This window comes from Pterocles gutturalis, unplaced genomic scaffold, assembly GCF_000699245.1.
Source record: "Pterocles gutturalis isolate BGI_N339 unplaced genomic scaffold, ASM69924v1 scaffold22868, whole genome shotgun sequence".
Taxonomy (NCBI): Eukaryota; Metazoa; Chordata; class Aves; order Pterocliformes; family Pteroclidae; genus Pterocles; species Pterocles gutturalis.
In genome coordinates this window covers 20,339-31,101 of record NW_010118664.1, presented here as the reverse complement: position 1 = coordinate 31,101, position 10,763 = coordinate 20,339, and the positions used below count along the sequence as shown (strand labels likewise).

The following is a 10,763-nucleotide window of genomic DNA, read 5'->3' as shown; positions in this document are numbered from 1 at the left end:
TCTATACTAAGCTTTCTGTATGAAATTTCTAGGCATAGACAAAAGGAATTGAACTAACTTGGTTAGCAGTGATGAGTATGTGGACTCATCAGGAAAATGAAGTCGTTTAAGCATTCCTTCTTACCACTACATGATTATGAAGCATTAATTTTGTGCTATAATGAAAGAATCCTATTTTGTTTTTCAGGTTGTTTTTTCTTCCTCCTGACTAACAATATGGTCATGAGCACTCTTTTTCTTTTTTTGGTGCTTCATTCATATCAGGCTAGTTCTGTCTTCTCTTCTGACTATGCCTTTGCTTTCTTCGCTGACAGCTGGCCTTTGGAGCAGGTCTTGCAGGATTATTACAAATACTTTGTGCTGAGTTTAGAAAGTCATATTCTGGAGTGTAGAGTCTCTTCCTTCTCAGTACTACAGAAGCTTCCCTCTACCTGTTATTTTCACAACCTCTCACATGCTGGCTTATGGGCATAGAAATAAGTGTGTGAGCACTGCAAGCTTCTTCTCTCCCATGGGCTCCTCTTGTTAAAGTCTGATTTAAAATTTTGCACAGCCTCATGAATTTAGGTGGATGGAAGGTGCACAGTGCTACCTTTTCACCACTTGAAGCCTCTTCTTTACAGTGTGCTATGTATGGATAGGTAGTATGACTGTTGAAGTGGGTTATAAACTCTGGGTAGCAAGCTTTTTCTACTTTAATGTAAAAAATTTGCATCTTAGCAAATGGTTGTGGTAATACTAAAATACCGGTTAATTTATTGTTTAATTTCTGTTAAAACCTAAGTATGTACTGCACAAGCCTTACTCTAATTTGCAATTTTTTGTACCAGTGTTCCTTTCTAGCTTCACTAGTCCATGCTGGTTTTTACCGTGTTAGTAGGAGCAGGCAGTGATGTACTGTGAAATAAAATCTTTGTTTCTCTCTGCTCAAATTCTAGAATGCCAGGACTAAGCTGTAGATTCTACCAGCATAAATTTCCGGAGGTGGAAGATGTAGTGATGGTTAATGTTCGCTCCATTGCTGAAATGGGAGCCTATGTCAGCCTGCTGGAGTACAACAACATTGAAGGCATGATCCTTCTCAGTGAGCTGTCCAGAAGACGTATCCGTTCCATAAACAAACTCATTCGCATTGGGAGGAATGAATGCGTCGTGGTCATAAGAGTTGACAAAGAGAAAGGTATTTGGGGATGTTGTGGGCAGTATCAACATTGAGTTCATAGAGAGAAATGCAGATAAACTAGGCAGCTTAGGTATTCAGTTGTTTTGCCAGGGGTTCTTTTTTTAACATGCTTAAGCGAAGTAGACCATCATCATGCCATCTGATACTTATGATCATTATTCTGTTCCTCTGTGTCCTTTGGGAATCAGGTTAATGGTGGTCAATCACATCAGTAAAAATTTGCTTAAGTGGGTCCTCAACAGCTCAGTGTTTGATCAACAAACAATAGTGAAGTGGAATTTTCTTTTGATAGCTATGTAGATTTTCTAACTCTTAGTTGAAGAGAAGGATCATCTGGTGTAGAGATTAAAATCTAGAGGTGAACATTTAGTGCTCACAGTCCATCCAGTTCATTAACAAGTCTTGAACCTTGTTCATAAAACAGATGACATATATGTAATCATTGTACCACATTACTTCTGTAGGTTACAAGTTGAGATTGTACAGGCAACTTTGTCTTTTCCTGTCTTCTGAATGTTTGAATCTCTTATTAATATATTTTCTGTTTTGATAATACTGTTCCATGCAGTCTTTAAAATCTATATCTACGCATGAAGAAATAATAAAACTAAACACTGAGCACATCTCCTAGAAACCCGACTGTTGGTATCATGTTTCTCAAGTAATATGCTTTTCTAGAATACTTTTGAAACTGCAGTTACCTCTGACGTTAAATAACGAGTGATAGGATAAGATAAAGCAGAGAGGAAAGAAAGACAAGAAGAAACTTTTTTTCAGATAGATCTGAAGTTAAATAGGTTTCCCAGCATCTCCAATGAAAGAATACTTTCTCTTACAAATTCATTTCATTCTCATATTAACAGAGAAACACATCTGGAATTCACATAGTGGTCTTCTATTGAATTTTTTGGGGAACCTATAGTGTGTGAGAAGTAGGTGGAGGCCTTTTCAAATTTACTAAGAAATGGCTCAAAACAGATTTTTTCACAAATAGTTATCCCAAAAGGGTATCTGAGGAGTTAAGAGTCAGAATTTGACTGACTCTTATTAGGAAACCGTTCAGAGCTAAACTTGTGGAGTGCCAACTTTGAAGGAAATTGAGTTGAGCAGTACAAAAATAAGTGTCAAACTTGCTTCTTTGTATGCTGGTATGATTTTTGACAAAATTGTGTACAGTGAGAGAAAAATGGATCACTGATTGCTGAAATAGGAAAGTTTCTTCCAGGTTCGCAGAGAAAACATTGTTAGAGCAGTGATTTTAAAGAATATTGTAGAAAAGATTTGCTGCTGTAAGTATTTATAGTTGAAAGAATAATTTAATACCCTAGTTTGGATCATTATTTGATCAAATTCATTAAGGTTTGGTTTTGCTACTTTCTTTAGCAACAGCTGGAGTTAGTGTAGGCAAGGGACAAATCCTGAGCCAGCGTGTTTGTTCTTTATGCTTTTCTTTTGAAGTAGTTTGCACAATGCCTGACACTTTCAAAATGGTTTTCCCCATTAGGTTATATTGACTTGTCAAAAAGAAGAGTTTCTCCAGAGGAGGCAATCAAATGTGAAGACAAATTCACAAAATCAAAGACTGTAAGTTGCCTTGCTAGATTCAGGCACTGTGTGCTGCCAGCTTCTTTCTTGAGCAACCAAAATGCACAGACATAAGATAGTAAGAAAGGAAAGTATTGTTCTCATTTATTAAGCATATTCTGATTCTTATTTACCCATGCAAATGTATATAATCAGCTCATCTGTCCATGAGTGCTCTGGTAAGCTGCAGATCAAGTGATGTGTCAGTTGAAAATCTGTGATGTAAAGGGGAAAGTTTAAATTATTAGAAATCCAAAATCACATGCTAGTTTATCACTCTGTGAAGAAATTATTGAAAAGGTGTGCAAGTACACAAGTAGTTTAAGGCATCAACTCCTACCCTTGCTACTGTGTGGTTTTATGCTTCTGAGTAGAATGCCTTCCATTAACTATTACTTTGTTTCTGACTTTTTTCTTTGTATGCAAATATACCGTTTAGCAACTTGATAATACTTTTTTATATCAGTTTCCATGAGAGAAGAATTTTATCTTCGTAACTACAGAGTAAAGGTTTAGGTCAATAAAGTGCTTTTTGATATTTTGTAAGTTCCTAGAACTCAGTAGGTGATTTGTTGCTAAATATAGGGAAGGATTGTATTGCAACATCTACAGTGTTTAGAATCAAGACACTTTATCACTGATATTTCTTATTGTTTATTTGAATCAACAATTTTGGTTGTGGACTTTGATCTGCAAGACTCAATATCGTGCTGTGCTTGCATAGTAAGAGGCATTACAAGAGAGTGTGAGACTGGATAGGTATGTGAGGGAGTGGTTTTGTTTTGGGGTTTTGTTTCCCTTTTTTTTAATACTCCTTTTGTGTTCAAGGTTTACAGTATCCTTCGTCACGTTGCTGAAGTCTTGGAGTACACTAAGGATGAGCAGCTTGAGAGTCTGTTCCAGAGAACTGCCTGGGTGTTTGATGACAAGTACAAACGACCAGGATATGGTGCTTATGATGCATTCAAGCATGCAGTCTCGTAAGGACTTCTTTTCTGCTTCTAGGGGTTTATTTCATAACTGCAGAGAAGTATTTCCAGTATTTCCTGGAATAGATCCATTATAATATTAATTTGAGGGCTCAGGGCTTTTTTTGCAGAGTAGAATATACTGGTCAGGTAAACCTAGTAAATTTTGACATCAGTCTTCCAGTTGCTTATTGTAGGTTTCTCCATCTTATTGCTTTCTTCAAGTTCCCAGTGCTTTTGAGAAAGAAAACTAAATTGACTTGTTTTTATCCATCTTTGAGTGTGCCACTCTGTGTATGTCAGTTTTTTAAAAGTAGCAATAGAATTTGATGTGGAGAAATACTAAGGCACTTGGTGAATAATATAAGAGAAACACGTAATTACACACACTGGAGAGATTCCTGTTGCTACAGATGAGCCTGTGACACTTCTAACAGAAGCAGCAGCACTGATCTATGTTTGTCTGTCAGAATTTACCTGTTCTTAATCCCAAGCAGATGTTACCAAACATATCTAGCTCCGTGTTTGAAGATACTCCTGCTCACACCTGACTGTCACTCTTCCACTGCACAGGCAGAATTTTTCCTTTTTTAAATGCAGCAAGCTGGCCTGTTACTTCTCTACATTTCCAAATTTAAAAAACGGGAATGTGATCATTAACTTAAAAATGGAATTATGAACAGAAAGAGTTGGAGATTGTGATGTTAAGGAACTGTGCACCAAGATAGATTGCTCTTAATGTTTTTTTATTAACTTTGGTATTTTAATATGCTTTCAGAATTAACCAGCTTCACTCCCCTCTAAAGATTCTATTGTGAAAATGACAATCCAAAACCAGATTTCTCAACAAACATTTCAAATTTTAGTCTTTTATAGCGTGTAAACCTGAGTGATGAACTTGAGTGGAACACTAGATGGCAGTAATAAAATTTTAGAAGTTGTGTTGTCTTAAAGAAGCCAGGGCACTTCATAGCATAACTTAAACCATCTTGGTGTTTTTGGGGAAGTGTCAACTTGTGTCCTCATTTGGACTGAATGTGCTCTGTTTCATAGAATAATAATTATTTTCTAACGATGGAAAATTTACTGATAAAGGGCAAATCTGGGCCCATTGCTGCAGAAGGAATTCCAGATCATTCTGTAACTCATAAATACTTAGTTAAACACCTGTATACTAGAAGAACAGAAAACTGTAGTTACATTGTCTGTTTAAGCTTCTCTTAAACTTGGAAAAATTCCTGAACACGCATGCCGTTTGTTGCTTATCTGCTATTCAGGTTGGAGCACAAACTTTTGAAACTGTCTGTTCTCAAAGCATGTTTTCATCAGTAATGCCTTAAGATTTCTGACAACAGACTGCAACTTTTATTTGTTCCCGTTGTGCTCCTACATAAAGCTGTAGCGGTTGAGCAGAAAAATGTGGATATTGCTGCCTTCCTGTGCTTGCTGAAGTGCTTTCTGGAGGCTTAACATGCCCACTAAGAATATGACTTGCTATTTTTTGCTTGGTACTGAGGATTAGTGTTTTGGGGTTTCACACAGCAGGATACCAGTGGCAAAATTTAGAGTGTATTTACCCTCTGATTGGTAAAAATTAAGCATCCAGGACCTGTTTGTTGAATGCCTACCAAATGTTCATGAAAGTATCTTGAAGATTTAACAGAATAGATTGTAAATGAAGAAACAGAATTTGCATGTCCAAGGAATCACTTCTGCCAAATGGGTTCATATTTTTGATGTGTACAAATTGTTATATTTCTGGGTTCTGTTTGCTTATGTTTGGCCCTTGTACTATCTATATTTAGTATACAAAATCATGAAAGGTGATATTTTATTAGCATCAGAGACCAATCTCTAATATTGCCTCTGTTTTTTGGACCATTTTAGTTCATGTTTGCCTGCTAGTAGTGTTGTAGGTGATCTGGTATTGCTTTTCAGAGAACTGCCACTCCTGTCTCTAGAGAACAGGAACAATTTTTATGAGGAGCTTTTTGGCTATGGTCTCTGTTTCAGAGGTATTTGGGATAAAATTAATACAGCAATAAAGAGAATTGGCTTCACTTCTTCAAACAAGAGCTGCTAATTTATATGTTAAAACAGCAGAAGAGTTTGCCTCTGTGATCTCTGGATTTTAAACTATTAGCTTGTGATCAAAAACCAGTTATTCTTTCTTTAGCCAAGAATGTAGACAGCAGATAAGTATCTCTCTGTGATCCAGTCACTGTTAAAAAAAGGGGTACAGAATAACATGGAATGAGCATAGGTTACTTGCAGAATTACAAAAATCTTATATTTGAATGAAATGCTAAAATAATTCAAAAACCTCTGATTCATCATGGGTCCTCTTTCATGCAATGTGTTTATCTTCACATTGGAGGGAACATAAGTACCAAGCAGATAGATATTTTTCTCGCTCTATGTATCATGTACAAATGGAGCTGGACAGAAGTCATTAATTTTCTTAAAAAAAAATAAAATCAGATCATTCCTTCCATGTTAAGTAAACTACTTTTCTGCTTTGTTGTTAAATGCTTCCAATAGAAAATATTTTTTAAATAGACGTGTTTATTTTCTTCCAGTGTTTCAGTGGACTCTTAATAAATTACCCTATTTTCATTGCCTAGTAGATCTCTATGATTATGCATAATAATATTGAAGTAGTACCAGAAATTACTGTTGTGTCATATTCCACTTCAGTATAACTTCTGTAACATTGCTTTGCTTGGCTCAGAGACCCTGCAATCCTGGATAGCCTAGATCTGACAGAGGAAGAGAGGCGTGTATTGATTGACAATATTAACAGGCGTCTGACACCACAAGCAGTTAAAATCCGAGCTGGTGAGTGCTTTCCAGATGGTCATTTAACATGTCTTGACACTTAAGTCAAGTTAGCCTATCTTGTTGCAAACTATAAACTCAGTTAAAACTACTTTTGGTGATGCTGATATTTGAGCATAACTGTCTTCCAGAATTAAGACACCTTAATCAAGGATTGCTTGCAAAATGCCTGTGTGGGTTCTATTCAAATTCCAAGGTGGTTTGGCTTTCATTTTTTCCCCCAACCTACAGATTCCTTGGGATGCAAAGTACTTGTCCTGATACGTAATGCAGTCTATCATATTGCGCTAACACACAATGAATTTAAATATTTTATAGTTATTCCTGCATCCACAGTATTCTTTTTCATTATTCAAAGTGTTAAATTCTTTGGTTCCCTAACAGGATGATTGATCTGTGTCAGCACGGCTAGGGCATATGTCTTAGCCACTTCTCCATGAACATGTGAAAATAGTTCCAACTTTGCTCTGGGTGTATTTCTAAATGGTTGATTGGAAACCGTTCAGGACGATACATTAGCTCAAGCCTCCCATGTCTCTAATGTATTCATAAAGTGTATGAGCTGGTTTGTCTTGTACTAGCTCAGAGCGGGCAGAAAAAGCACATGACTGCACTACTTAAGAAGGCATACTTTAAAACTGTAAGTCTGGTTGTACAGCTAACCGAACAGCCCAAAAACATGCTTGCTGTTAAACAGATAGTCAATGTAGCAGAGTTACATTTTTTTAAAGTAGATTGAGAAATTGCCTCTGCTCTGCAAGGGTATATTGAAGAGCATTAGCACTTGTTGATGACTGTGGAGAGAAGAAAAGCCTTATCCACATGACAGTGAAGTTGAGAGTGCAAAATGTAAGTGGGATTTGATTGCCATGAAGAATTAAATTGATAAGTAGCACTTGATTAGTTTTGAAAATAAAGTTACTTGATGAACTTGTTCTCTTACTTTCTTCATATTGCCTATTTTGTCATGACGGTCTAAGTTGTTTTTGTCATCAGAGCAAGTATAGAAATTTTCCATTGGCTTGTAGTCTCATCCTGAGACTGTCTGGGATGCTTTTCTGTGAATTTTTGTGATAGCTGAGAATTAGCAGGTTGTGGTTAGTCAGCTCGAAGTAAGACTAATTTCTCTTAGTCTTGCACCATTGCTACATAGGTAAAGAAATCTTTGTCTTTAGACTAGTTGGGGTATTACAAATATGACTAACATTAAGCTGTGCCTTAATTTCCAAACAGATACAAAAAGCTATACCTTATTATTGCTTTAACTGCATGTTAATATAAATTACCATAAAAAAAAAAACCTCCAGTGCTCCACAAGTGATGCCTCTGTTGTAATTGCTGACAGAATTCTGTGAATTTGTGGATATGCTCTTTTTCAAGTTTCATTTTTCCTGATAGATCTTTCATTTTCTCTGGTATTTATTGTTTTTATATCGTCATCTCTCCATGTGAAATACTTAATTATTCCCATTGGGTTTATTGGGTGAGAGGTGAGTGAATGTGGGTATATAATTTCATCTCTTGGCTTTTCAAAGCACAATGTAAAATGGTGTACATCTAAAGCATTTACAAAGACGTTTAGCTCAACTTACAAGTCAAGAAAGTGAAATACCTTCCTCATCTTTGGGAGCTGCAGAGGCTCTCGTTGTGGATAAACATTGTTTGCTAAAAAGCTTTATTAAAGCTTAAGTTAAAAAGCTTTAAACATTCTACAGCTTTTGGTAATTTTAAGTTTTATTATTTGTATTCCTCTGTCCTAGATATTGAGGTTGCGTGTTATGGTTATGAAGGCATAGACGCAGTAAAAGAAGCTTTGAGGGCAGGCTTGAACTGTTCCACAGAGAACATGCCCATTAAAGTAAGTGTCTGTCTTAATAGTGAAGTCAAAAACTAAGTTTTCTGATGTCCTCGGGTACCAGTAGCATGCAGTTGCAATTGTCACAATCCAATAGCTGAGCCTGAGAAGCCATGTACTTATTTTGATTCTTCTCTAGCAGCTCTGTAACATACTTCCTTTCAACAGTGTGCTGCCATTTGTAACTGTGTTGTGGCTTCCCAAGTTCAAGCTGTATTTATTCTGCTCAATTTATTAGTCTAGTATTGGCACACTACATACCTACTGCAAATAAGTGTTTTCAAAAAACTTGAAAGTGCTTCCTTCTTTGCGAATGGTTTCTTACAATGGTTTCTTGTAACAAAAGACGTTTACCTATCCAGTCATCTTAAAAACAGAAAAAAAAAAAACAAAACCAAACAAAACAACAACAAAAAAACACAAACCGAACCCACACACCAAAAAAAACCAAAGCCCCCAAAACAACATACTGCAACATAAAGGTTGTCACAGTTTTCTAATTGTTTGAAAAATTATGTGATAGGCTGTCCTACTGATTTGCAAAGTGGATATTCTCTCTGCTTAGCAATATTTGTCTAAATAAACATACTAAATAACTGATGCTGATGTTGGAAATTGGACAGATTGTGCACTTTCTTGTCTGCTGTTTCTGTCCAAGTTGTTTATACTTCTAGAAAGGGTTTTTCTAAAGGGAAAATGTTTCTTCTTCTGTGAATTGTACATTCAGAACTGCATTGCTCACTTTGCTTTTGAGATTTTTCTTTGGTTTTGTTGCTGAGTTTTCTTTTTCTCCCCCCCCACCCCAATCTCTACCATGTGATAGATTAATCTGATAGCCCCTCCTCGTTATGTGATGACTACAACAACACTGGAGAGAACTGAAGGACTGTCTGTTCTAAATCAAGCCATGGCTGTAATTAAAGAAAAAATTGAGGAGAAGAGAGGAGTCTTTAATGTGCAGATGGAGGTAAGAACATATTACATTTTAGAATGTTTTGGGTTTTTTTCCTCACAACATTTTTAAAGTAGAGCAAGATTGGTAGTGCTAGGAGAAACTTTAGCAAAAAAGGTATTAAATAAAAAAACCCTGAACTTCTGTGTCTGTTAAGCAATTGGCAAAAAATTGTAATTTTCCTGGTTTTTCTTGTGTGACTTCAGGATATGTTTTAGCTCTTGCTCTTTATGTAGAATCAGAGCCTACAAATACATATGGTCTTTCTTAATGACAGTTTACCATGTATTCTATTTTGTTTGGGTTTTTTTTCAGCCTAAGGTGGTTACTGACACAGATGAGACTGAGCTTGCAAGGCAGTTGGAAAGACTGGAGAGGGAAAATGCTGAAGTGGATGGGGATGATGATGCTGAGGAAATGGAAGCCAAAACTGAAGACTAAATATTCTCGGATATTTAGAAGAGACAGCCCATATGAAAAATTAAAGAACGTATTGAAAACATTCTGGACTAAATGTTTCCAGTATTGAAAACTTCAAATGCAAATACTTGAAGTGTTCTGCTCTTTTAAAAAGACACATATGTGAAAGGCTCTTCTCAATAACATTTGGTACAGCAACTTAGAAAAATTCAATCCTTGGAAGGGAAGGTGCCTAGTCAAATTCAAGACACTGATGTGGCCAGAGGGAGGTTGCAGCCCTGTACTTAACATTCTCGTACTTAACAATTCCTAACTGGTGATTACAGCTCAGTGCATCTGTTAATGATTTTTCCTGGGAGCACCAAAACCAAGCAAACTGAACAGTTCTATACAGAATGTATTTGAGCAAATATTCAATAAATTTCTGGGCTATGTAGCTCCCAAGATTTTTTTTTTCTCTTTTGTCACATGGCCTAGAGTGCTATGAAAATAAAACCTGGAAGGGTATGGTCAGTGGGTGACTCCCCTTTAATATTGGACGGGCCTTCTTTTGTTTGCTTTAAATCAAGCCAAGAATGAGTGGAGCAAAATATTGTCTTTGCAAGTTTGTTGATGCAGACTTGTTTAAAACAGCATTTCCTTTGTTTTTTATCTATGCTTAGGGACTGAGAACTTGAAAACTTTGGATATAGCTTGTTACCATTCCAATAAACATAGCTCATAAATGAAAAATTACATACAGTTGCACTTTGGTCCTATAGGTGAATATAGCAGGAGCTTTAACGAACTTATTCATACTTCCAAATAGTGCTGTCTTCTAAGCTCACTGCTGCATGACCTTCAATTCTGCCTATCCTAAACCTGGTTTACAGTGGCCTGAGCTATTCACTATAGAAACAACCTGTTTATCTTCTCTGAAGAAGAGAAACAATGTGTGCTTCTCTATGTTGGAGTATAAAAGAA

General features: G+C 36.4%; 1 protein-coding gene across 2 annotated transcripts; it reads left to right on the top strand.

The window, feature by feature from the left end:
- The first annotated feature begins 939 nt into the window (after positions 1-939).
- Positions 940-10,241, top strand: EIF2S1 (eukaryotic translation initiation factor 2, subunit 1 alpha, 35kDa). Of its 2 annotated transcripts, none has more exons than XM_010076320.1 (7): positions 940-1,180; positions 2,688-2,767; positions 3,596-3,747; positions 6,467-6,573; positions 8,334-8,431; positions 9,252-9,395; positions 9,696-10,241. In XM_010076320.1, exons 1-7 carry the CDS (start codon positions 940-942, stop codon positions 9,819-9,821), a joined length of 948 nt encoding a protein of 315 aa, XP_010074622.1. In that variant the 3' UTR covers positions 9,822-10,241. The 2 variants fall into 2 exon arrangements, with proteins under 2 accessions (XP_010074622.1, XP_010074621.1); XM_010076319.1 differs by having other exon boundaries at positions 9,658-10,236.
- Positions 10,242-10,763: the final 522 nt, after the last annotated feature.

Coding starts and splice junctions, on each gene's coding strand:
- EIF2S1 (XM_010076319.1), top strand. CDS start 940: ATGCCAGGACTAAGCTGTAGATTCTACCAGCATAAATTTCCGGAGGTG. Junction 1,181..2,687: donor AAGAGTTGACAAAGAGAAAG/GTATTTGGGGAT, acceptor TTTCCCCATTAG/GTTATATTGACTTGTCAAAA. Junction 8,432..9,251: donor CAGAGAACATGCCCATTAAA/GTAAGTGTCTGT, acceptor ACCATGTGATAG/ATTAATCTGATAGCCCCTCC.